The sequence below is a fragment of the Pterocles gutturalis genome, unplaced genomic scaffold (assembly GCF_000699245.1).
Source record: "Pterocles gutturalis isolate BGI_N339 unplaced genomic scaffold, ASM69924v1 scaffold10863, whole genome shotgun sequence".
In the NCBI taxonomy this organism is placed as follows: Eukaryota; Metazoa; Chordata; class Aves; order Pterocliformes; family Pteroclidae; genus Pterocles; species Pterocles gutturalis.
The window spans coordinates 18208-45776 of record NW_010118137.1 but is presented as its reverse complement, the minus strand read 5'-3'; the positions used below and the strand labels follow the sequence as shown (position 1 = coordinate 45776).

The following is a 27569-nucleotide window of genomic DNA, read 5'->3' as shown; positions in this document are numbered from 1 at the left end:
GTTTGTTTTAATGTGGAAGTGGATCTCACAGCTTAATGCAAATCAAACAAACAAAGGTGAGTAGAAGTTCTGTGAGTTTTCTTTTTTCCCCAAATTCCTTGGATCCATTAGCATATACTGCTAAATGCTCAGAAAAAGTGGTCGGTGGAAATTGTATTGGAACTTGTATCTTGATTACTGTAATTTATGGACATGGTGTTACTCCTACGATACCAAGATGGGAACAAAACACAAGCACACCCCTAATAATAAGTATTATTATAGTTATGTCGTCTTCCATAAACTATTATAGTCAAAAAGCTTTCAAGGCTTTCTGCTGGCTGTTAAGAGTCAAAATTATGAGGATTTCAAATTAATTTCATCCTCTGCATATTATCCACCTGGTTTCAAAGTACTGACAGCATACTTTGTGTTGTCAAAGCAGTGTGTTAAACTTGCACTTATTTTGTTAATAAATAACTGTGTGGGAAATTTGACCAGGTACCAGAATAGCATTTCAAATGTTCAGTAGTGAAATTATTTTTTCTTTTTTTGTGTGTGTGCTGGGGGGGGGGGGGGGTTGTCTGTTTATCTGGTCATGTACAGAGTTATATAGCTTTGGGTCTTTTAGAAACTCTTTATTTCATATATTCACAAGTAGGGATGATAACTTTCTCCAAGTTGACAGTATTTTTTGTTCTTAATCTAAAAAGGTACAAGATGCTTTATTGGCCTTACGTGACACTGTCACAATCTTACTAGCTTTTTGACCCTTGATCGCTGAAAGGATACAGAGGATTATAAGAGACAGTTTGTTGGTAAGGATGAGTGAATATCACTAATATAATTCGTTACACTAAGGTTCTAAATTAAATGAGTAAAAGCAGAGTGTTCATTTTAGGTAGTTTTATAATTGGGAAGGATAACGTGCTTTAGGATTTAAGAAGTCTCTCTACATTAGCAGGAGAGACAATGTTAAAATGTGTGATACTATTAAAATATGTAGCAAATAGCCAAAAAAGCAAAAAGCATGAGAAATTGCTAATGTGTTTCACGTCATGCTGGATAAAAAAAAATTACAACTTGAATATAATAGGAAATAGGGTCAGAATTTTTCCAAAGTTCAAAGTGTATCATGTTCAAAGATCTGTCTCAATAAAATTGGGTTAAACTGTTTTTAATGTCATCTTTAAGAAAGTTGTACTGTAAATGCCTTATGCAGAATCATGTTGTCATGCAAGTTTTTGTCTGTGATCTGTAGGACCAACACTTCAGGACTAGTTCATGCAGGTAATTAACAGTATAATTTAATGAACTTGAGGAATATTCCTGTAAAAGCAGTCAAATATGACTTCTAAAAATCCTTCCCAGTCTGGTTGTGATCTTTACATACTAACAAAAATATATTTAATATCTTACCCAAATAACAAGCCAGATGTTTGTACCTTAAGAAGAGCTTTTTTACTTCGGCTACTGAATTCACCTTTCTGTGAAATCTGGGACAACAGTGAAAATAAGACTTCTGTGGCCATGTAGTTGTAATCATTGGAGATTTGTATAGAGTTATGAAAAACAGCTAATTATTACAGTCAGTTCGTTGATAGATGTTGGATTTGTATTGGAACAAAGGGTTCTTTATCCAACTTATCACAAAAGGTGTCTGAACAAAAAGATGAAATTGTAGGAAAAACCTTTGTTTTAAATTGAAAGACAGTTTTAGATTTGGATATTAAAATTCTGTAGGTTTTGCTTTGATTGATTAATTTTAAATGTCTTTGTGTTGCTACACCATTGATCATATTTGGTGGCTGGGGGAATGTTTTCAGTTGTGTCTCCTCAGTGGGGAACAATTAGATTTGCATACAGAATTTCACCACCACTTGGTGGCAGTACCTGGCTTCAAAAGGACTTGTTTCTGAGCAGATAAAGTGGCATTGATTCTGTAAACCTATAGGTTAAGGGGGAGGAGATTTGTTTTAAAATTTCTAAAAGTGATGTGTTTCAGAAATGAAAATACTGTTTATTTAACCTACTGGGAGGATTTGTATTTGTATGTCTCTATGGAAGAACTAGCTACCATGTCTAATACGTAATTTAAGGGTATATTTTTGTTTTAATAGTATTCTTGGAAGTTGTATTTAATGTTACCCAGTTGAATTATTTTAGCATTTACTTCTAGCATTTTAATTCGATTGAGTAGTGTACTTCAAGTAATTTTAGAACGTAAAATTGGCTTCATGATGGTGTTCTTCATAATGTTGTCTTTTGCAGTTAAGGCAGCTTTGGCAGTCCTGCCTTCCAAAATGTTGTCTGCATTTTCACTGTTTTATTTTTTTATATTAATTTTAGGAAAATATTTCCCAGTAGATTTTTCTGTTAACAAAGTTAGTAAAGGTTTGTGCCCTTGCTTGTAGTTGTTGCCTCTTGGTTATGCCAATTCAGCATTGCGTGGGTCCCAGCCTTTTAAACTGGATAATGAAACTGTTGATAAAGTGTGAAAGAAGGAACATGGGGGAGTGGAGGAAGGCAGGAGTTATTTAAATTGGCTTTGCTGCAAAGAAAAGCATAATTCCAATGTATAGCATGATAATTTGACAGCATATGGCTCCATGTTGAGACTACTTCTGCTTCTCCGTAAGCCAAAATCTTCTGCAATGACAGCAGATCTTTCATTTTAGTATTATCCCCCATGTTAGGGCTGTAGTGGTGAGACTAGAGCCTGGAAGAATGCAAGTACTTTCCTAAATATGTGCTCTTTGTGAAATGTCTCACTCACTGTGACTGGAGTTATAACAGCATTGCTGGTATGAGTGGGTTCTAAGAGGAGGAAATATTTGTATTGTGTTGCCTGAAAAGCCTACACTGAAAATCTGGCATCCTTAGGCCTCTCTGAGGTGTGACATATTGAGAAGGCATCTAAGTAAATTCTGGCATAGAAGAGGGATTAATCTTATGGAAAGTCCTGAATTGTAGAAATACTAGTAGAAAATGAGGTGGGACTTGGGAAATGCATGTTTATGAATTTGAGTGTGATAATATTACTTAGTGAGTGGTAATATTATTCTGTTCAGCGAGAGAGCTCTGGAAAACAGGAACACTGGAAGAGAGAAGAGAGAGGGGCATCAAATTGTAGTTTTGCTCTGAATATGTTCTACATAACTTGTGATAGAGAGAATGCATTTTGCTGTATACCTGGTTATTTTTGTGTAATTTTCTTAAGGTGTCAGAAATCTGAAGTTAGTGGTTGGAAACTTTTTTGACTAAAATACTCCTGTGCCTATATTGCTGATATTTTGAAATTAAAGAAAAAAGTGGGTAGTCTGAGCATATGGAGCACTCTATAGAGGAGTAAAGTAAGCGAGAATTAGGATGCTGTGTGGCAAAGTGTACTAGAACGGAATCACAGAGTAGTTGAGGTTGGAAGGGACCTGTGGAGATCTTGTCCAGTCCTGTGCCTTAAGCAGGGTCACCTAGAGCAGCTTGCCCAGAAGCATGTCTGGACAGCTTTTGAATATCTCCAAGGATGGAGGCTCTACAACCTCTCTGAGCAACCTGTGCCAATCACTTTCACAATAAAAATGTTTTCCTTATTTGAAAATAAGGAAAAACTGAAGTTGGAAACTCACATATTTTAGTTTGTACCTATTGTTTCCTGTCCTGTCACTGAACAGCACTGCAAGAGTCTGACTGTCTTTTTGTACCCTTCCTTCAGTGTTGATGAGATCCTTCCAAGCCTTCTCTTCCCTCTTTTGGCTGAGCAGTCCTGACTCTATCAACCTTTCCTCATATGAGGTGCTTCAGTCTCTTAATTGTCTTACTGGCCCTTTGCTAGACTCTCTACTGTAGCTCCATATTTCTCTTGGACTGGGCAGCCCGGAACTGGACACACAACTCCAGATGCAGCCTTTACCATAGCTGAGTAGAGGGGAAGCATCACCTCCTGCAGTGTGCCAACAATACTACTAGTGCAGATCAGGATTCTGTTGTCTTTCTTTGCCACAGTGGCATGTTGCCTGCTCATGTTCAGCTTGCTGTCCAACAGGACCCCCAGGTACTTCTCTGCAAAGCTGCTTTCCAGCATGTACTGGAGTTATTCATGGTGCAGGAGTTCATACTTTCCTTTGCTGAACTTCATGAGGTTTCTGTCAGGCCACTTCTCCAGCCTGTTGAGGTCCATCTGAACAGCAGCAGCACAACCTGATGGTGTATCAGCCACTCTGCTCAGTCTTGTATCAGCAGCAAACTTGCTGAGGTTACCTTCTGCCCTGTCATCCAGGTCATTAACGAAGGCGTTGAGCAGTGTTGGACCCAGTATTGACCCAATGATACAGCGCTAGTTACTGGCCACCAACTATAATATATTGTACCACTGGTCACAACCCTTGATTTTTTGGCAGCCTGATAAAAATCTTGTCTCACAACAGGGATGGGAGCAGGACTTTCATTTACAGACTGAAATGAGGAAAAACTCTCTTGTTTTGTAATGCTGGTGGTTCATAAAATAAGCTCTTCATTATATTGTGTCTAGATAAAAACAATTTTTGGTACCATAACTGAGGCTTAAGAATACATTAGACTGAAAAACAGAGACAATGGTGATGAAAGAGATGAAAAGTGCTTTCTCAAACTCTTTTTTCTTGAGAGAGAAAAAAAGGTGTGTGAGCATATGAGAGTTACATGCATAGATAAATTCTTTCCATTTATGTCAAAGTACATAAGGAAACAGTTTTGGAGGAACTGTATTATCACAGAGCATTAAGCCTGTGTTTTTCAAACTTCTGTGTCTCTCACTGGAATGCTGCTAGTCATTACCATGTATGTCTGCGTTTAGGAAAATACAATATTTGATTGTAGTTCTCATCTTTAGTAGAAACTCATGGCAGTGCAATTCAAACCAGATCATACTACTAGAACTCCAAACTAGACAGTCGCAGGAACATGAACACTTAAGTACTTGGCTATCCTCTATGAACAGGTTTGTGGAGAGCTGAGGGGGCGTTAAGGAAGCCTGCAGAGTTGCCAATGTGTGATTGTTCTTAAGTTACCAGATTCAAAGTCTTGGGTTTTTTGTACAGGCTAGGCATATTTTAGGAGTACCTAATTAACTTTAAAAGGTCTCTGCTAGTGAAACCATCTTAAACAGCTGCATTAGCGCTTATAACTAGAAGAGTATTTTTTTAAAGTCATACAGTCTGATTCTTGTGACACTTAAGTTGTATTGTCATTTATTTTATTGATTTCAACATTGAATTTTAGCATGATGCACGCCATTGTGACAAACTGGTTTATTTTCCCAAGCAAATCAATATTACAGGGGTAAGATAAAGAATGGTCGGTGGCAGTCATGGTGTTCTCTTCTATGACTTCTGAATTGTAAGATGGTCATTCTTCAGTTGTGTACTGTTTCCGTTCACATGTGAGATGTTAACCTATTACTCTTAAACATTTTAGACTAGAAATCAAGTTTCTGAAATGTTGACACTTTTAAGGAAACTTTTTCTTTCTTTACTACCTGACACACAGCTTTTGAAGAAATTGTTTGATTAGAAACAAAGTTTCAGGTAAATAAACTTTCTGAAAAAGTGTGCTCCGGGTTTGATGTTCCTTCTCACTGAGAAGACAGGCTGCTTTTGTGTGATGACTCCTCTGTAATTCAAAGTTTCTCTTTGGTCAGCTTTTCCCACTGAGATACAACTCAGTGAGTCAACACTATAACAAAAGTTTATACTGTGGGTGGAAATAACTTTGTATTTCTTTATTTAGGCATAATACAACTTCTTAATACAACTTGCTTGCTGCTTTAAAAATATTTTTTAATATGGGAGTCTGATTAGCTATGAGAGTTTTACAAAGTTTGTGTTCTCATGTGAATAGCTATGGATTTGAATTGAAGATAACTAGTGGAGCTCCTCAGACTGTAGTTATATTAATAACTGTGTATTTGTATGTAAAGTAGGTGTGGGAGGGCAGTATGTATGGCATTGTGCATATTACAAGCTATCTGTTTTAAAAAAACCCATTCAGAAATGTTCAGGTGAATTTGTAAGTTTCAAAGCAAAATAAGGCAGTCCATAGTCAGTGTCTCTGCTGTGCCAAAGGGAATGTATCTTGAACAACTTAATTTGTAAATAAAGACAGGAGCTGGGGTAAGGCAGGGCGAGTCACTGACTCATGCTCTGGTTGTCACGCTTTGTGGTTTTGTTTCCATCTGAAGGATGAGTGGATCTGGGTAGCTTTTAGGAAGAGAGAAAGTAGAAAATTAGTAGTAGGTATTTTTCTAATTATGAAAGTATCATGATTTTATTGACTATGGGGATTCATTGCTAGGTAACACCCAAAACTCGGGAGATGTCAACTGTGTGCATTTCTGTATGGAAGAGGCAAAAATATTGCCCAGCTATCGTCTAAATAACCTGATTATTTTTCTCTCAAGACATGGCTGGTTTATGCTAATACACTACTAGTTCCACTGTTACTCTGTACAAACCTTCATTTTCCAAAGGTTCTAAGACATATCACTTCTGATGGAAACTCCATGCTTGACATTTGCTGTGATTAAGCTAAAGGAGTACACTGTGTAACAGAACAAAATAGGAGACGCCTCTTTAGTCCTGTGCCATGATGTACTTAAGCTCCATCATCTTTACTATCATCTGCCATTTGAGAAAGCTTTAACACAGGAATGCTTGTAGCTAAAATTATAGATTTTGTTAGTTTTCTCTATTTACATAACAAAGTATTGAAGAAGAATCTAAATGGGAACAGTGTAAACCTGAAACACCTTTCCTGTCTCTTGAATATTTGAATAATCCCCCGAGTGTCCCAGTTATTAGGACAGGACAAGTATATTTTTGTCTTCATTACCGCACTGCTGAAAGACTTTATATCTTCAGTTACTTTAACTAGGCTGAGTAAATTCAGTCCATTTAGGAGATGGCTTCTAAGTTTTTCTGACACTTAATAGCTGCTCTGTGCTTTTAGCTCATTGGCTTATATTTATTAACTTAAAGAGAAACTTGCTATCAAAACACATAACAGTATTTCATGCTCTTTGTGAAGAGCATGACCAAAATTCTCACCCAAATTCTACCATCTTAATTTTTCATCTCTGGTGTGCTTTCAAATCTATTGTAAATCCTTGTAAAATAAAGTGGGTTTTGCAACACTTGACGTCTCTTAACTACAACTTCTAGTAGGCAACAGCATAGTACACTTAGCACTGGAGTGTAAGTTTTAATGAACTAGTATTGCGTGAAGGCAATACTCTTAATCTGGTGTGTGACCCTTTTACATAGCGAAGGTTGTCATTATGAAATCAGACCTTGGAAGTGTCGTAAACCTACTGGTAATAAATAAGATTAATGTACATAGAACAATGGAATTAAGTACATTCCTGTCAAAATGAGTTATTAATGAACAGAAAGTGGACAGCATAGATCTGATGACAGGAAGGTTGCATCTAACCTGAATTACTGAGTGACCTAGGAAGCTTACTCAGAGGAATTACTGAATAATTATGTTAATATGCAATTATCACCTAATTTCTTCTGTAGTAACCTCAAGATGTAGTGTGGTAAGGGTGTTATAGCAAGTGCTGATAGTTTGCAGAAATACTGATGTTCAAAATTTTTGAGACAATAAGATTAGCTTAAGGCATTTAAATGATGATCTGTCAGCTTGAAGATAGATCTGACCTTATACTTTTAAAGTTTAGACTGTCTGGCCACAGGCAGTCATATCTGCAGAACTCATTACAATTTTAAAAACTGATATTTTATGAAGAAAAACAATATTTTAAAATATGTAAATTTAAAAGTACTTACTAAATAGGGATGGAATGTGGCTTAGTTGAACAAATGCTTGGTTGTTTTCCACTTTCAAATATGAAATAATTCCTATATAATAAATAATATACCGTGTAAACGAGGAATAACACTGTTAACTACGCTACAGTCATTCTGGATTTAACTGATATAATTGAATTGAATTTGGCCTAGTCTTTTAGATAAAGTGTGTTTCAAAGGTACGAGCCTGGGATTGTGTACACTGGTGAAGGCTTTTTGAGCATTGCCATTTTTACGCTTAGCACTATGTGCTTAAATAAAAATTCCCTCAACTATATTGAGCTTGCTCCTGGTAGAGGATGTAACAAACACTATTTGCAGCAAATTTAAAGTTTGATGTAAATGTTTAATTTTTCGAATACCCAAGGATTAATTACTATGTATTTTGACAGAATTAATAATTTGTGTACTTCTGATGTAATATAGTGAAGATAACTTTAAAACTGTGATGGAAAAACACAAAGACTATGCACAGCCTTAGTTACATAGTTGTTACAATGGTTCATTTTTTTTTTTTTCTCTGAGTGTTCAGATTAGGTAGTGTTTCAGTTTGGATATTGTGCTTCCTGAATGGTACAAGTTAGATGATAATGTTTCCTCAAAAATGATGGCATTAGGTGGAATGTTTTCTTGCCTGTGTCTAGTTACACCTGTCATTGTTGCTGCATAAATTTCTACACATGGAGTAGGTAATATAAATGAAGTATTGCATCTTGGCTCAGTGTCATCACAAGACTAAATTACTGTAATTTAAAAAGATATTTTATCTGTTTTCTTTAATACCATGCTGTAAAAACAGCTAACTTTCCTCTTGTTGTCCTGCACATAAAATAGTGAATTGTGCCACCCTGATAGCTGGAAAAAATGTGATAATTAAAAGAAAATTATTAAAATGTAACAGCAATATTGTTGCTACAGTAAGCATTTCGGGCTTGATTCAAAGACTGCATTCTGTAGGGACAGCTGTATTACCGTGGAAGACTTCTGATCAGATCCATATGGAGTAGTTCACAATCTCCACAGTCTCTTACAAGACTGCACAAAGTAACGTTTTAGATAGTGCTCATGATAACTCTGAGAAGAGTCTCAGTTTTAAGGTGACCATATGGTGTCCTAGCCGTTTTTTAATCTTAAGCTTTAACACTAATATTTAGTGTCAGTATGGTTTTGTATGTAAAGAAACATGATTTTGTTGTCTTCATGTAAACCTGTGAAAAGTCTTCAGGAGCCACTCTGATAATGAGCGTTGCAATCCCTAAGCAGGCACAATATTCTCAGTTTGCCTCCCTGCTGTTCAGGGGGTACCAATGAAGTTGCTTCAAATGGGAAGCGTCTGTTCTTCCTCTGAACCCCTCACACCAGAACAGATGGGTGGAACTTGGAACATCCAAGGTTTTACCTCAGAGGTGGTAACAGTGAAGCCACTCATTAACACTGAATTTACCACTTCGTTAGCAACGTTGCTTCCTGTTGAGAAAAGCTAATATAGACTCTCAAATTGACTGAGCATACATTTGTCTACCTCTGCAGTAATAAAACGAGGAAAACACACATCTTTCAGACAAAATTGGCTTACTAAATTTCTTCTGAACTTTTTGTGGGCATGTTTATACTCTGCAGCCTGATATGGTATGAAGCTTACGCTATTCAGTTGTAGAGTTGCTGGATCTGTTGTGCATCCTTGGAGGTTTAACTTCTTTTCATTGACTTGCATTACTGATTCTTGGTGCCTGTTTCTAGCTTGTGTATATGATGTAAAGACTCCTGCTGGGTGCTACATTATCACCATTTTAGGGTGATAGCTTTGAATGTGATCTTATTGAAAGTCTTTATTATGGTGGAAAATGACCCATCTCAAAACAAAAAAGAAATGCAAAAATCTAAGAAATTAGAAGATGAGAAACTGGGGTGTCTAGTAAAAATATTTACATAAAGGTATATTCTAGATAATATAGATAAATAATACAATAAGTATTTCATACCAATTTTTCATTCCTACTGCAAATATAGTTACTTGCATCTTCAAAATAGTAAATAAGTTGTATTACATTAAGGTTTGTTTTTTACAAACTTAAAGGAGGTTAGAGTATATTTTTTGCCCTTTTGCGGATTTGAAACAAAACAAGCACAAAAACAGAATTTCCATGAGGCTATAGCTAGCTTTGAATTGTGTGGGTAGGGTTAAGCTGAAAAACTAATAGACATGCTGGACTCATTTTAGAATGTGGCATGTAAAGATGAAAATGGTGTCATTTAACCAGGTTGTTTTCTCTCCTTAGGAAAAAAGGATGTCGAGCATGGTCTTCCTTGATTTTGATGAAGGACCATAGCAGGGAGCCATGGATATTAGGTGTGAGTTATAACATCTTAATTCAAAGAGTCTAGGTAATGACCGCTTTTAACTGAGCTTTACTCAAAATATTAATTAGTAACTGAAACTAAGTATGTTTCACGGATCAAATCCCCCAAAAGATCAAAGCAAATAGTACTCTTTAAAAAACACCTAGATGGGTGTTTTAATGCCCTATGCTTACTGTGTTTAGAAGACCCATGAAAGAGGTAAATGCCAGGGTAGACTTAAATTCACACTCCTGTTTATTACATACTGATTTTCATGTGTAGGCAACTCCTTTGTGCTCACTAAGCATTGGGTAGGTGTTTTTTTGTGTATGAATGAAAGTCACTTGTAGAAAGCCATATTTATGTACACAAGGCCACGCAGAGGGAATTAATTTGTAGTAGTTCTCTGTACTAGCAGATACTATTATTGTTGTGCTCTGGATTCAACATGCTGATTTCTTCTGGTAGGTAAATCCTAGGTAAATGTTTTTTTCTAATTGTGAGGGTTTTTTCCACCTTGAGAAGATGCTATTTTATTTGATTTTCATTTACAGTGGCCTTGATACCATAAGCAGGATCTGATTTATTTATTTTAAAGCAAGTAATGTCCTTTTGTAAGAAGGGAATGGGAAGACATTTAATTTCTTCAGTGAGTTTGATCTTTTGCTATGTCCCTGTAATCAGATGTTCAAAATCAGCTTAGTTGTGTTGTCAGTTTTATAGAAGCACTTTGAAAAAAGTGATACCTTGAAATTAACATAAAGATTGTTTTAATTTATTTTGTTTTCCTAGGTGCTAAAGGGAATTACATTTTTAAAAAAAATTACTGAAATGAATAGCAGCTGTCTGGGTAGCCTTTACTCCTAACTTGGTTTCCTTCTAGCAAACAACTACAGATAAACTCTGTGTTTATGTTAATATACATTTAGAATGTATTTGCACAGTTTGACAGTCTCGTTTTCCCCATCTTGCTTATATGTAGATGTTCAGGCTTTTTTGAACTGGGATACTGGGCAGTGATTAGTTTGCTTTACGGTTATTAATACAGCATAGCAAAAAATGTAATTTTCTTATTGCTTCATTGATTAATTTAAAACATGTCTTGAGTATCCTAAATAAAAAAAGTACATTTTTAACAAGTTCAAAACTTACTTTTAGATTACAGTGTGAGGAAGGGTGATCCTGAAGAAAACTGTAAATTAAAATCGCCATTATTTATTTCTGTGATTGCCTGATCCTTTTCTTGTTTGTTTGGGTTTTTTTTAGTATAAATGTACTGAATGGACAGACCAGCAATATGGATGATTTAGAGATAAATACTGAAGTCACTGGTGCTAAAGAAGAAGAAATCCTATGTGATGATAATTTCATATCTGAGGAAGAAGGTAGCATTCCTAAACCACAAGAGAGTGACACGTCGTTTCAGAAGAACAATGCATTGACTCTGCCTGAGGAGCTATCAAGGGACAGATCTGAAAAAGCCTTAAGTGGAGGCCAGGCTTCTCTATTTATACACACTGGTGCTCCTACTGTTTCTAGCGAAAACTTTATCTTGTCTAGAGGAACTGCTGTTAATGGACCAGTTTCACACTCCACCTCAACCAAGACTTCCATTATGAATAAAGGCAGTGTTTCATTAACCACTGGACAGCCTGTAGGTCATCACACAGATTCCTGCTCAACTTTGACAGTGGTTCATGATCTTCAGCTGCCTGCGAAGAGTACAACACAAAAATCAAATCAGCACCAAGTTTTATTTTTGTTACCTGATGTAGCACATGCTAAAAACCTGTCTCATTCCATTAAAAATCTACCTACCTCTGCTTCAATTGGTTGTGATTCACAGAAATCAGTAGGAAATAGTGTAGACAGCACTTTAGTAGGCCAAGTAGAAGTTTGTGAGGATGATAAAAATTTACTAGTGAAAGATGATTGTGTCGATACATTAACAGGCGTTTCCTCAGGTACAGGTGGTTTCAGATCGGGATGTGATCCCAGTTGGGATCCACAAAAAGAGTTTATACAGTTTCTTATGACAAATGAAGAAACAATAGAGAAGTCTCCCATTCACTGTAAAGTAAGCTTAGAAAAAAAGCGAAAAAGGAAAATGGATGTTAGTAAAATAACGCGCTATACTGAAGACTGTTTTGGTGATACCAGTTGTATTCCTAGTAAATCAAAACTATTAAGTGTTGACTTTTTAGAGCAGAATGAGGAGCTACAAATAGTAGAACCACAAAAATATTCATTGAGTAAAGTAAAGCCTGAATCCACAGATGAAGAGCTGGAAGCTGTTGATGCTATTCACCAGCTCGTTTATAGTCCTACTAGTAACTGTGCAGAAGATACTTCTCCTGTTCACACCAGCACTTTTTTTTCCAATACTTTAAAAAATAAGTGTGAACAGAATGATTCCGAATCACCATCTACTTTCAGTACTGATGAACCCTCATTTTATCCCTGTACAAAGTGCAATGTGAATTTTAGGGAGAAGAAACATCTGCATAGGCATATGATGTACCATTTAGATGGGAACAGTCATTTCCGACATCTCAATGTCCCCAGGCCCTATGCATGTAGGGAATGTGGAAGGACATTTCGAGATCGTAATTCACTTCTTAAACATATGATAATTCACCAGGAAAGAAGGCAGAAACTGATGGAAGAAATCCGTGAGCTGAAAGAACTTCAGGATGAGGGTAGGAGTGCACGGTTACAGTGCCCACAGTGTGTATTTGGTACCAATTGTCCTAAAACGTTTGTGCAGCATGCAAAGACCCATGAAAAAGATAAAAGATATTACTGCTGTGAGGAATGCAATTTCATGGCAGTGACAGAAAATGAACTGGAATGCCATCGAGGGATTGCTCATGGAGCAGTAGTCAAATGTTCAGTTATCGGTAGCGACATGTCGCAGAGGAAAACACAGAAAAAGGCATCCTTGAAAGATCCTTATTTAGGTTCCTCAAAAAAGTCATCGACGTATATGTGTAAGATGTGTCCATTTACTACTTCAGCTAGAAGCATTTTAAAAAAGCACATGGAGTATTTGCATCCAGCGTCCTGCATTGATCCCTTTGGTAGCCATCTTAGACTAGAAAAAAGAAAAGGCAGCATAATAGAAGAATCTTTAGATTTTGGTAGCAGGACAAAGCAGTTGATCAAACAATCTTCGACTTTTCCAAAGAACTCTGTTTTAAAACAGGATGTAAAAAGATCATTTGGCTCTACTTCACAGTCCAGTAACTTCACAAAACTCCACAAGAGACCCTACAGGTTTTTTTTGTTTCACAGTCATCTGTAAGTGTGTGCAATCTAAATTCTACAAACAAGACCTTTTTGATTAGAGATAGCTTTGAACAGAAACCTAAGTGTTTTCATCAAGCAGCAAAACAGAAAGCTAGTGTCAAAACAAGAGGTAATTATTTATATAGACACAAATATGAAAACTACAGGATGATTAAAAAATATAGTGACTCTTATCCTTTACATTTAAAAAAGGAAGAGTCCAGCTCTGTCAGTTCTTTACATTTATTTTCTTCATCAAGTAATCCCCGTAATTGTTTTGTCATGGATTCAAATAATCTTGATTGCAAAAGGGCAGAAGGCTATAAAGATCATAGGCATGTAGCTGTAAAAAGAGTCGTTAAAGAATCCAAGAGGGAAGGCTCTGTTACAGGAAATGATTTGGATTGCTATCCAGATTTTCTGCATAAAATGACTGTTGTTGTTTTACAGAAACTTAACTCTGCTGAAAAAAAAGACAGCTATGAAACGGAGGATGAAAGTTCATGGGATAATGTTGAACTATGTGATTACACTACACAGTCTGTGGAGGATGAATCTTACAGTGATATTAATCAGGAGCATGTAAACCTATTCCCCATATTCAAAGGTAAAATGGAAGATCACGAAGCTGGTGATAAATCTTCACTTAGTTATGAGCAGAATGATGGCTTTTATTTTGAATATTATGAAGATGCTGAGGGTGGTAACTTCCTGCATGATTTGCATGATCCTCAGAATTTGGAAAATGTAGGATCGGCATTGCCAAAGCATAATTCAGTTTTCCATTGGACTGATTTGTCGCTTGAAAAGAAGTCCTGCCCATACTGTCCAGCAACCTTTGAAACAGGTGTTGGTTTGTCCAATCATGTCAGAGGACATCTTCACAGAGCTGGACTAAGCTATGAAGCCCGTCATGTTGTTTCACCAGAACAGATAGCAACAAGTGATAAAATGCAACATTTTAAAAGAACTGGAACAGGAACTCCTGTTAAACGTGTTAGAAAAGGTAAGTTGGGTTTTGTTTGTTTGTTTGTTTTTTAAATTTGGGTATAAAGTAAAGGGGCCAGGGATTTACTGAGCACTATGCAAGTCTTGCTTTATCTGGTTGTAAAGCCTCTCTTCTTGTCCTTGTGATTTGCTATTGTAATGTTTAACTGTGTATAATTGTCAAAAACCATGAAAATTGTTGTCTTTGTAGCAATTGAGAAATCTGAAACTTCCTCTGAGCATACGTGTCAGCTCTGTGGAGGCTGGTTCGATACTAAAATTGGATTGTCCAATCATGTGCGAGGACACCTGAAGAGGCTTGGCAAAACCAAGTGGGATGCACACAAATCTCCGATCTGTGTTCTGAATGAGATGATGCAAAATGAAGAGAAGTATGAAAAAATCCTAAAGGCTTTGAACAGTCGCCGCATTATTCCCAGACCGTTTGTTGCTCAGAAATTTGCATCAAATGATGACTTTTTATCTCAGAATGTTATACCTCTTGAAGCATACCATAATGGCCTAAAGACTGAAGATATATCTGTGTCTGCATCAGAGGAAGAAGGGCTGAGTTTCCTAAATGAATGTGATGAAACAAAAGCAGTGCTACATGACGGAAGAAAAAATCAGTCACTTACACTGATAGAACTCCTGAAAAATAAGAGGTTAGGACATGAAAGGAATCCTGATATTTCTCCTCAAAAGATTCATAATCAAACTGCAAGGAAGAGGTTTGTTCAGAAATGTGTTCTTCCATTAAATGAAGACAGTCCATTGATGTATCAGCCACAAAAAATGGACTTGACTATGCAGTCAGGTAAGAAGATGTTTCTAGCTGTCTTGACAGCATTTCCAAAGAATCCTTTAATTCATAGAAAATGTACAAGTGCAGAGTATTTTATTTGGGATTCTGTTCATTTAATTCTTGTTTCATTTCCAGAGGACACTGACTGCGAGAGGTAGCACAGCAAATTTTTCTGACTTGTTTTTCCTGAAGTGAAAAAAAGTGCTTGCATGGAACATAGTTCCTGTTCTGCATGTGGCTGGGCATACACATTCAAAGCAGACACAAAATGAGCCTCCGTAGGGAAGAAAACATTCTGCAATAACAAGTTGAAGTGTCCATACGTGTTTGGTAGACTAACAGTTCTGAAATGTTTGGGCTTGTAACCCTGTTTCTGGGCATCAAAACAGCTGTTTTGGGAACTGCTGCGTTGAAATCTTTGAGGTTTGTGCAAAGCAGCATTTGCTCAAACTAACAGAACTGTTGATACCATTATAAATGCATAATATTCCAAATTGGTGAGTCACTGACAGCTAATTTTGATGGGTTTGGACAATCATATTCTTACAACATAGATTAATTCTTGTTTGTTTCAAAATTGCTGCTACTGTGAGAAACTGGTGCTTGCTTAGGGCCTGTCTCTCCTGAGTGAAGACCTGTGCTGCTTCAAGTTTTGTTGGGATACACTTGTAGCCAGCAGGTTTCTTAGTGCACAGCCCCTGACTGATGGACAGAGATAGCCCCTCTGAGAATTGTGCTAATGAAACAATTCTATAATCAGCTTCCTAGATATTCTGTATACTAATAGAGCAGGTTTTTAGAGTGATGTTTTTAACCTACTTGTCACATAAGAGTTACTTCTAGTCTTGGGGAGTTCTTACAACATCCTTTTTAATGTGTACGTAGAGCTTGCATTTACCTGTTTCTTGTTTGGACACCACCTTATAACGCTGCAGAATTCTTCAGATAGAGGAGCAGGATCTTATTTTTATACCCCTGACTTTTTTGGTTCTGTTGGTTTTCTTGTTATTACCCAGTGAAGGTTAGTGAAACTGGCAGTGCCTAGTACTTTTTCACCTATAATTCTTGTCTTCCTTTAAACAAATAAAAACAACACCAGTCTAGTGTGCTCAGAAGTTCTTTTAGGGGACTAAAAAAGTGTGGCAATCAATTTCTTAACAAAGGTGACTTTCTAAAATAACATAGTAGAGGTTGAACAGAATTACGTTTAATGTCTTCTGGACGTCTGTGGTTGTCCTTTAAAACAGGAGATAGCTTAATAAAGGAAGTGTATCTTTGGCAGGCTTAGTGATTTGAAAAACAATGCTGAAGAAATAGCTTGCCAAACCTGACCCTGTATTGCTTTCTATTTAATATTTACTGATGAATACTAGGTAGCATTTGTTTGGTTGTGATGAGCAACCAGGTAAAAATAAATACATGCTTGCATAGTACTAACAGTTACAAATGGGGCCCCGTAATTATCTGTGGCTGAGGTGACAGAACTTGACAACTAATGCACTGTGCCAGTTGAGTTAATAAGAAAATATTTAACATCAAGTTGAAATTCTTCTGGTTTTCCAAAAAAGGCAAATATTTCTAATTCTGGTTTTAGTTTTTAAGGAGGTTTTTACCAACCAGGTGTTCTTCTTCTGTAACTTGCCTGAAAAAACAGCATGTCTTCTGTGGGCTGCTGGAGCATAGGATTCTTTCTTTCCTGCAAATAGAGGCTTTCCAGCTGAGTAGTTTTAGCTTTTTTTATGTATTCTTCTAATAATTTGTTAGTAGAGAACTTGAAATATTAGTTGGTGAAAGCAATATATTGTTGATGAAATGAAGGGAGACACATTATGGTGAAGTTGAGCAGGGAATAAGTTATAATGGTTTCTTTGGTAAGTGAGGAGTTCAGTATTGTTTCACTGTTTTTCTGTGATAAAGCATGTTGCTTTGTTGATCATTTATTTAGCACAAAGATTTTGTCAAAAAACTTCAAGTCATTAACTTCCATTATCGATTGTGCATCTAAACTAATGAACAGGAAATGCACTGAACAAAATGTTTTGTCCAACAGCTGTTCAGTGGTGTGTTTTACCACCTTTTCCTCTGAGCCTTCAACAGCAGCCTAATTTAGTGTTGAGCTCTTCAGTCATATGGGTAAAACACTTTTAATTACCAGTTTGTCAACTAGACTTTTTAAATTCTCTTTATTGGAAATGTTGCAAGCTCTGAAATTTCTCAACAGAATTGTGCTATTCAAATTGCAGGATTCTATTTTGGGATTAGAGCTTCATAATGTGGAGATCTGTAGGAACTTGACAGTAGGTATTAAATGCAGAGTAGCCTAATGGGCTGTAGTTGCCTCCTTTCTGTTCTTTTTCAAATAACATGGTTTGGCTTAAAGCACTACATGGAAAACTAATAACGGTTAACTTGGATCCTTCTAATATACTAAACAATTGCGTCAATGCAGTGAATATATTTTAAACCATCTTTATTGCAGAAAACTTTTTACAACGCTTTGAGAATTTCATTTTTTGAAGAGAGAACTGGATTATAGTTTTCTTTTGAATGATAGGTATGCCTGTGAAGCTTAGAACGTGTGTGCATTGCAATACGACGTTTACAAGTGCTGTTAGCCTGTCCAACCACTTACGCGCTTATGCACGAAAGAAGAGTGCTGGACTTTTGACTGGGACAGGTATGTTTTGTTACAGATGTAAAAGCAAGTCTGTCTATGATACATTTTCCTCATCAGACTGGACAAAAGCATATGCTAATTCAAAATAATTTTGAAGCTTCTGCTGGTAAACAATTTATTTGCCATAAAACTTCAGCAACTTGTAAGAAAAGGAATGTTGCTGTTGTCCACTCTCATGTCTGATTTTCATTCTTACTCATTTATTTTGGATCCAACACTTAAGGTATGTAAGCAAAACTAAGAGATGGTTGCTTAAATTAGTTCTCCTACAATATCACAACTTTCAAACCAGCTAGTTGACCTTCTAATGAAGTGTTTAAAAGTACCTCAAGAATGAGAGAGGAAAAAGAAAACAAAAACCCCGCAACAAACCAGCAAGTAATTTTTACAATCTAGTACATGTAATGACTAAGAATACCGTAGTTAAGATAGGCAAAGTGAGTAATTTTACAGTTTGTGTATTTCCAACATATTACATGTAGTTGGTTTAATTTCTTGTTTGGTTCACAACCCAAAAACTATCTGTTCTGAGATGGAGTGAGTGCAGTACAGCATTTGGCACGGCTGTTAATGTTTTTCATTAAAACACACTTCATTTTGAACTTCCTCTAATAATTCGTATTTTGACTCATTTCCACAGACTTGCAGTTTGCTTGGCTGTAGGCAGTTTTTGAGTTTACTTGGATTATTGCTAAGATTAGTGGGACTTTGTATGATCAACAACAAATTGGGTAGCAGGGATGGAATATAGTGAGGAAAATTTGGAGATACGAAGTCTGGAATATTCAGTGATTGAGAAGGGTGACCATCAGTTTTCTGTGTCAACAAGCACAGACTTTTACGTAATGCTTTGGAAAAATGCATACTCCTTTTTTTTAATCTGCAGATGTAATTCATTATGCTAAGAATGATAAAGTGGTTTCAGGCTTTCTCTGCAGAAGGCTAAAAGAAATATTTTTACAGACTGGGCCTGTGGCTGCCAGGTCTTATGTTATGCTGAGTTAATGCTCTAACAAAGCAGATTTAGAAGGAAGTCAGCAGATGCAGTGTGTCTGCTGACTTCCAGTGTAGTATCCAATGTGTAGGAGTGTATGCTTTTAGTGATTCTGAAAGTTTTCATATTTACTCAGTAGAAAGATGATGATGATAGTGGACTTCATTTACCACTGCTGTGGTTTGATATTAGCCCTGTGGTAAGTTATTTTGCTTATATACCTATTGGTGAAATATTTTTCAGCAGCTATATATTTAAATTGCATGTTGAAATCTTAACAGTAATTTATTGGAGGAGACACAGTGGCAGACAGGGTAGTACATGGAGACTGGATCCTGGACAAGCTTCTTGTACCTCAGCTTCCCTTTTGCTAAATGGGAAAAGCAAATGTAGCTTGTTAAGGTGTTTTCAGGGATTTTTGCTTGTTTTCTTTAAGAAATGTATTTTGCTAGTGAAGTAGTAGCATGTTGATCAGAACAGGTGCCACTTTCTTGAAAATAACTGAAAGAAAACACCCGAGTCTTGTATCATTGGACTTAGAAGTTTGTTTAAAATTAAGTTAGAAACACAGTGAGGTTAGAAACAAAACTTAAAAAAAACCAAAAGGTTAGAAACAAAATCTTTTTATTTCAGAAGTGGAGCTGAGACAGATAAATTGCTTGTACCATGTGGATAAAGGCCTTTCACTGAAACCAGTGACTTAGTGAGGCCTAAGTTCTAGCTATAACATGACACAACCAATGTATATTTGTGTTAACTTATTCATTACCATTAAAGCTGTTGTAACTCTGCAAAGTTTGTAAACTTTGCTCATTGACTTGCAAGGCTTGTAGACCATAAAACATGCTTTTAAACAGTGGTTTTATTTGTTATTCCACTTTGTATTGTAAGTTTTGTGAAGGGAATCATTTCAATGCAAAATTTCGCTAGGACATGCTAGTTTTAAACTTTGCTGTGAATGTTGCTCTTGGGGAGATCTCAGTTTTTCTTATTAAAAAATGGTTGCAGTTGAGAGCAATTCTGAGATGTTTTCAGTTTGGCTTCAGCCTGGAACCTGTATGGAGACAATGAGGATACGTTTATACTGGTTCCTTCTTCTGTTTTCATGAAGCCTTTCTTATATCTTCCAAAATAAACATTGCTACTGAAAAGAAATCATGTTGGTTGAATATTTGTCTCAGTTTCTTGCTGTAATGAAATAATGGTGTGTAAACATTAATGCTGTAATTCTTTTATTTGGCCGTTGCTATGGGAGCTACCCAGGCGTCACTGTTTAGTAAGAAATATAGTAATCTCTGCGTGTCACCAAAGTGAGACCTTTCCTAGCACTATGTTAGTTTACGTACTAGTCTTCTGCTCAGGTTTTTCTGTTTGTCTGCTTATGTTTTTGATACTATTATTATACTGCTTTTCTAGCAGATGCCCTGCTTCTTCAGAGTCTGTAATTTGATAACATTTAGTTAAATCTTAGCCTATTTATTTTTCAAATGCAACTTGACAGTTTTAGCAGTAAAATAGACATAGTTAAGTATAATAAATTTTGAGATGGACTCAACAAAAACATCCTAGAAATTAAACTTTCTAGACTGTTGGCTGTTCAAGGTTAGTGTTTATTAAATTAAATTTGTGCCTATAGTTATGCAGGATGGATCCACTGTATAGCAAATGCCTGTCTAGGTTCATTTGGATAGTTACTTGCCTTTTTATTAGTGCTTGCATGATGATCATCAGATGTCTGACTGGAACACTGGTGGGGTTTTTTTGCTTTTGGTTTGGGTTTTTGGGTTTTTTGGTTTTGGGGTTTTTTGTTTTTTTGTTTTTTTTTTTTTTTTTGTTATGCAGTCCAATTTTGAATAATGTAATGATTTAATCACTTGAGTAGATGCTGTTTTCCTTCTAGACCTCTTTTGATGGATAGCAACACACTAGTGTTTCTCAGAGCATGTGGCAAGCTTGCTTCTTTCGTCTGGTTGCCTTTAGAGCATTGGACAGACCTACACAAAGTCTTCAAAATGCATCTCGCTCTTCTTGGTGTAGTGGTACATCAACTTCCTTCCTTTTCTTCTTTCTAGGCCTCTCTTTCCCCCAAAGTCTCTTGATACCCTCTTGCACCCTGGCTTTTTACATGCTGCCTTTGTTGATTTTTTCACAGACTCAGTCTCTTCTTAGTAGCTGTCATCTTCTGGGAATCACCACTCTCTTCTTTGCTCTTATCTTTGCTTCTGTAGGTGGAGACTGCTTTTTCAGAAATTTGAGAGAACAATAAAATACAGAGCAAGGAGTCTGCCCTCTGAGACAACAGTATGACTGAGTATGGCAGTTCATGCGGCCACTATGCTTCCAAATAATTTATAATTCTACTTTGACAAAATTGTAGCTTCAGGAAATTTACTGTGGAAGTATAGGCAGCTACAGCAGAAATCTGAGATCCACTGGCTTTGCATGTCTTTATTCTGTGCTGTTACAGTCACAACTGGTGAACTGTCATGATGAGCTAATTTTTAGTATCCTGTAAAATCTTTCAGGGAGCAAATTACTGGAGGGGGTTTTTTAAATGCATTTTAGGGTGCAGTAATGGTGAGGATAGATAGCAACTGATTGAATTTGAAAAATTAGTGAATAAATAGACAAGAAAAATAATTCTTTTTTTTTACTTTTAATTGACAATGGTTTTAAATGGTTAATTAGGTCCATTTATGTATGCAGTTATTCAACTTGGGTTAGCTTACATATGCTATGACAAAAGTAATGAGGTCTGAATAAAGACACAGCTTCAGTCTTCCTGAAATTAAGTCTTCCATATTGGGGGACATCAAGAAGCAGAGCGTGCAGATTGGCATAGATGCACTTTAATTTTGAACTTCAGACCGAGTGTGATGACATGAAGGACCTCTAATTGTGACTTTTCTAATTCATGCTGTCTTAGGCATGCTCATTTTAGCCTCCTATCTCCATCTGCTTGCAGTCTTTCTTGATGAGCAGTCACTGAGGTAAAGAAGGTTTTTATGTGCAGCCTTTTTACCTAGCGTATATTTTTCTAAATAGCGTGCTCTGAAATTGAACTTGAGTGCCTCAGGGAGATTCCTCCAAAGTTTGATTGTCTTTTGTTTTAAAAGGGTTGTTTCTCTGTCATGCTGTATCAGAGGTTTGATGAAGTGGTTTAACTCGTTGTTTACTAAAAGTTTTTGGAATAGCGACTAGGAAGCACCAGGTGCTGCTTCCAAAAATAATTGGGCCTTTATGGAGAATGAAGGATGATTGTTTGGGAGCTGTGATAGCCACAAAATAGGCGTTAATGGTAGGTAGTTCCTGCCTGTCTCTGGCAATTTGCTGCAATTTCCATGCAGCTTGCTAGAGCTAAATTATCCTTAGTCTCTTCCCAAAAGTTCTAAAAACATGCTTTCTGAGGAGGTCATACTTTGTTATGGTAAAGGCGTTGGAAGAACAGTAACTGAATTTTGTTCAAAACGTTGCTATGTTCTCTTTTGGGTGAGACAGTGGTGTGACTTGATGCTTGCAAGCACTGTTAGGCATCATATCAACAGAGTACTTAAATGTGTGCATGTGACTTCATTTAAACTTGTTACTTTCTGGATAGACAAAAATGAAATTAATGTGGCAGTTACTGGTACATGTCTGTGATAACTGGTGTTGGAAGTATGGTTTTCAGTCAGCCTTACTCAGATTTTGCTCTTTCTCCACCTACTTTCCTGCTTCATTAGAGTAAAAAGTACTTCTGCTGCTCTGTGCCCCCTAAAATGTAAAGGAATACGTTAACTATGTCAAGACAAGGGGAACAAAAAGTACCTCTTGCAGAACACAGGTTTAGTATTATTCATATTTTCTTTTGTAACAGCTTCTTGCTTGGGCAAATGTACTTCCAGTCCTGGCTAAGTTACTCTGAGAATGCATTGAGTGATCTGATTTATTTTTTTTTTCTTGATGTCTTTTAATATATTTTCTGTTCTTTGTTTTGCAATTTCTCTGTCTGGAACCTCTGTTGTAAATGACTCGGATAAAATGACCATTATTTTGTTTTCCGTATTTTCTCATTGTTTTTTGGAAAAAGGTATCTTTCAGGGAAGTAGAAACTACCTCTGCTGGTAGATTATGGTGGTGTCTGTTTGTCTGTGTTGCTGTCTATTTGATTGCACAGTAGTTCAGAGGGGTTTTTTCTTAGAAGATTACACACACACAAAACGGTTAGATTTCAGCAACTCTGCTGCGGGAGATCAATTCAGGTCTAGTAAGAAAGTGAAAGCTCTGCAATGCTTGGGATGTATGTGAGTAGAATCAAATTTCTTGATGGGAATGAATGTCCTAAGTTTGCCAACATGAAGGGAATAAGCTAGTTCTTGTTTCAATTGCATGTAGGCTTCTCTAGAAGGAGCCTGCTGTTTACTGCTTTTTTTTTTTTTTTAACACAAAAACTGACATCAACTAACTGACATCAGATGCAACTTGTGGATGTATTGGCATTCGGATAATACTGACTTCTGTTTCTCTCCTTCCCATGATGATCTGCAAAATCAGCAATAGCAAAGCTTTTGCTATAATAACTGCTTCAGATAATTCAACCCTTATGCAAATAGTTCTCTTCAGAGAATGGGTGTCTGGGTTGCAGTATTTTATCAGCTTACACTTCTGGTGATGTTGTAACTGATGTTGTGGTATGTAAAATATTGATATTACTTGGTAGTTCCTACAGCCTGAAAAATAGTTAGCTTTTTTCCTTCCTAATTATGTGAAGAATATACTTTTGATGAGAGCATAAAGCATTAATAACCCCTTAACTCTATTCACTTTTCCAGAAGTTATCTTGGCCATTTCTGTCTATCTGTCCTCACTCCCCTTGGGTTACAGCCTTTATATCCAGACTGCTTTAATTATTACTATCAGAACAAGTGCTGTTGAGCCTCATCTTCCTAATGATGGCTTGACCCAGGGTCTGAAGGAAGTCATCTTAGGTTGGTATCTGCTTTCTGCTTGTTTGATCAGTTCTCTGGTGCCTTCAAACCTCAAAAATTCATTATAATTTTTCTAGATACTTTATGAATCTTTTAATATGGGATGGAACTGGGAAGTGTCTGGTGTATCTACAAGTTAAAAGTTTGGCTACAGGGTAAAAGCTTGAGAGGTGCTTATTTGGAGGACAGAAGAAAAACGAAGGATGCAGTCAAGACTGTGTTTTTTTAAAACAGCGTGTTTTGCCTCACCAGATGCTTCAGAATACTAAGAGGTGTATTCTTCTGTTTTCTATTACAGGAGTCAAAACTTAAGACGAGTGTAACATTTTATTTTTTTTTTAGTTTTACTTTTAAGATGCTTCAGTAGCATAGCATTATGCCTTTTTGGTAACAAGAATACCACTTGTTACTGTCTTTCATGTGTCTCTGGAGTTTTAGTGTTGGTGTCTTGTGTTTCGGAATAGAGCATAGCTAGATATACTTCTCAGCTCAAGCAGTCCCAAACTACTTCTTTTTTCTTGAGCTTTATCAGATGTTTTCATCACAACAATATTAACTCAGTTTAATCCCCTCATCCCTCAACTTTGCCTGCTGCTTAGAATCTCTAAGTTTTGTTACAGATTCCTATTACATCTACGGGAGTCACAGACCTCAGCGCTGACTGAACCCATTTGCTATGCCTTTCCTGTTCACACACATTATTTTCATACATAGTTTCAAATGCTTAGGCTGAATTTTAAAAGTGGCCTTGCCACCCCTGTTGATTGTCCTAATACCAGCTCCCCCTGCCAAGGATTAATACATAGTTATTGTAAGATGCATTAGAATTCAGACAGGAGTGAGGGGGGAAGCCTCATTTGAAATTCTTAGAATAAAAGAACAAACTTCTGCTTTATGTTGAAAACAAATAACAGGTGTTTTATTCAAAGTAGAAATTCTTGATTGTATTAGCTGAGAGCTACAGCTTTGTGGAGTTGTAACTTGGTTGAACATGAGTGGTCTTATGATGGTACTTGAGCTATAAAACAAGTTCCAAGATTTTTACAGCATTTTATGCATGAAAGGGAATTTCCCATGGTGCTTTGCTTCTGTATAATTCTGCAATGTTAGTAGGTACTTGCTGATACTAAACCAACAGTTTAATGATGAATGTCAATTATCTAGTCTTTTAAAGAGCAAGCACTATGCTAAACTAAAAAAGTAGCTTCATCTGTTTAGCCAATAAACTTCTTAGAGCACACTAATTATTTTGGATTTACATTATAATTAAACGTAGAATAACAAGGAGGTAGATGTCTTTTCACTACTGCTATAGGAGATGCTTACTAAATATCTCTGGTTGACATTCATTGAAGTATCACTTTCACATATGGAAATTTCTCTCTTCTTAGCTTTAGACTGTAAGCAAAAGAAGTCGAGGTCAAGATCTGGAAGCAAGAAAAAAATGCTGCCATTACCTCATAGTGCTGATGAAGTTTACATACTCAGATGCAGGTACACAGGGTTGTTTTAATTGAAAGAACACATTCTTAAGAGCTTGCTAATTTTAGTCATGAGAAGATTTAAGATTGTATTCTGTAAATATGTTTGTGGTTAAATTGAATAATAAGGGGGGAAACCAGTTGCCTGTTTTAATTACTTTGAATAAGAAGACTTGAAGATAACTCAGGTTGCTAACTGTTTTGCTAGCTAAAATCTTATTGATCATGTCTGAGTAATATTCTGTCCTTCAAAAGAAACCTTATGTAAGAACAGCAGATTGTTATTGCTAGTGTTAAAAATGTAGAGTGTAAGTTGTGTAAACTGCAGTTGTTTTGTGCTTACTCAATTAATTATTAACTCAGTTACTAAGGTTTTCAGCTAAAATATGTAGAAACAAACTTCAAAAAAATTAAGACTTTCCACCTAATGTCTTTATTTAATGATTTTTCAGTACAGCTAGCTGTATCTTGATGGAATAACTTTAATATTTGCATAGGTTTTGTGGTCTGGTCTTTCGAGGACCTTTGTCTGTTCAAGAAGACTGGATAAAGCACTTGCAGCGACACATTGTCAACGCAAATCTTCCACGGACTGGAGCTGGTATGGTTGAAGTCACATCACTACTTAAAAAGCCTGCTTCAATTACTGAAACTTCATTTTCTTTACTGATGGCAGAAGCCGCATCATAGAACAAGGAAACATTTTAAATTTTAATTGGATGTAAATTTGAAATACTTTGTCATTTTTTAAAATAAATTGCTACACTAAATTATGTTTATAAATGCTAAAAACAGAAAAATAGAGGAAGTGGATTACAGTAACATCAAAATAAATTGAATACTTAACAATTACAGTAAGTAGTCTTTATATTTTATATAGGGTGGAAGATGTGTTTTTAAGGTTTATTATGTTTTTGTCAGTTACTGTGTTCACTATCAATACAAGACCATTACATGTATGGCAGCCATTTTTAAATTGTTGCACATGGGTACTTAAAAGACACATTTTAATAAAACAAAGAAACCATATTCTCTTCAGTGTTACCCAAATCCAAGGCTCTGTTTATTCCAAAAAGAATTACATAGTAAAATAAGATATTATTATATTTTGTTTGTATGTATGTAGTGTTTTGTATAATACCAAGAACTGCTAATACAATTTACTCAACTTAGGGCATTAAATACCATGTACGTCATAGTTCAAGAGACTGTTTCATTCAAATAGGGCAATTAGTACTATTCTATCTAGGTGTGTAAGTGTTTTTTTTTAAATCACATGAGGCTTTTTGTACTAAAAAGTGGAGGGAAACTTGTTTAAACAAATTTCTAAGAGAAATATGTACATAATACTGGAAATTTGTGGTAAGGAAATATTCTTTACTTCAGTTGCATTTCTCACTGACAATAAAGTGGTGCATCCATGCTACCTCCTACTTGTCAACAAAGATGGTATTTACCCTTATGTTTTTGTATCATAGTAGATTCAATCCAACTTTCTTTATTACAAAGCATCTTTTTGTTAACAAGTTTGTTTCTTTATGATGATTTACCTAAAGCCTGGCTTGCTTACAGAAGTTTGCCTCTCTACAATTTTATTTAACACTGTAGAAATGTACTAATAAGCATTGCTCACTACACGGTTAGAGTAGACTTTTCATTTATAATTCTGTTTAAAAGATTGATCATTTTAGAAAATTTGAACACAGATTGAAAAATGTTTCTACATATGAAGAGAATGTTTACAACTTAAATTTTAGAGCTTGTTTTGGATGTGATTATATGTATGAAAACTGTAACACTATGCTCATGCTAAGGACCTACTTACAGAATTACTGAAATAAATGTGCTGTGAGGATGGAAATATGGTGCAGGTGTCTTGGTCATGATGAATTGTGTTTGTTCATTTAAACTGTCTTCAGAACATGATTTTTGTTTAAATCAAATCGGATTCCTCTACAAATCAATTTTGTATGCAAGTAACATTTCATTTTACTCGTATAGGGTAACAGATACTGTAGTTAAGCCAAGGATATGCATTGATATTTTCTTTATATGTAAATAAAGTTAAAAGCAGTTAAAACAAGAGGAGTATTTTGGTAGAGTATATACATACCTCACTGCCAGTGAAATTGCTTTCCTATGGTATATCTCCTTACCAGAAAATATCTCTAAATAAAAAGGTTTAAATAAAATCTAAATGTCTATAA

At 36.0% G+C, this 27569-nt stretch overlaps 1 protein-coding gene across 1 annotated transcript; it reads left to right on the top strand.

Moving 5' to 3' along the window:
- ZNF644 (zinc finger protein 644) lies at positions 1-27569 on the top strand. Its single transcript, XM_010076087.1, is given in 9 exon segments — positions 1-56; positions 10103-10208; positions 11430-13441; positions 13444-13463; positions 13902-14457; positions 14650-15255; positions 17798-17920; positions 25273-25375; positions 25860-27569. Coding segments are annotated over 7 exon segments (3582 nt in total). The 5' UTR covers positions 1-56; positions 10103-10208; positions 11430-11460; the 3' UTR covers positions 26053-27569.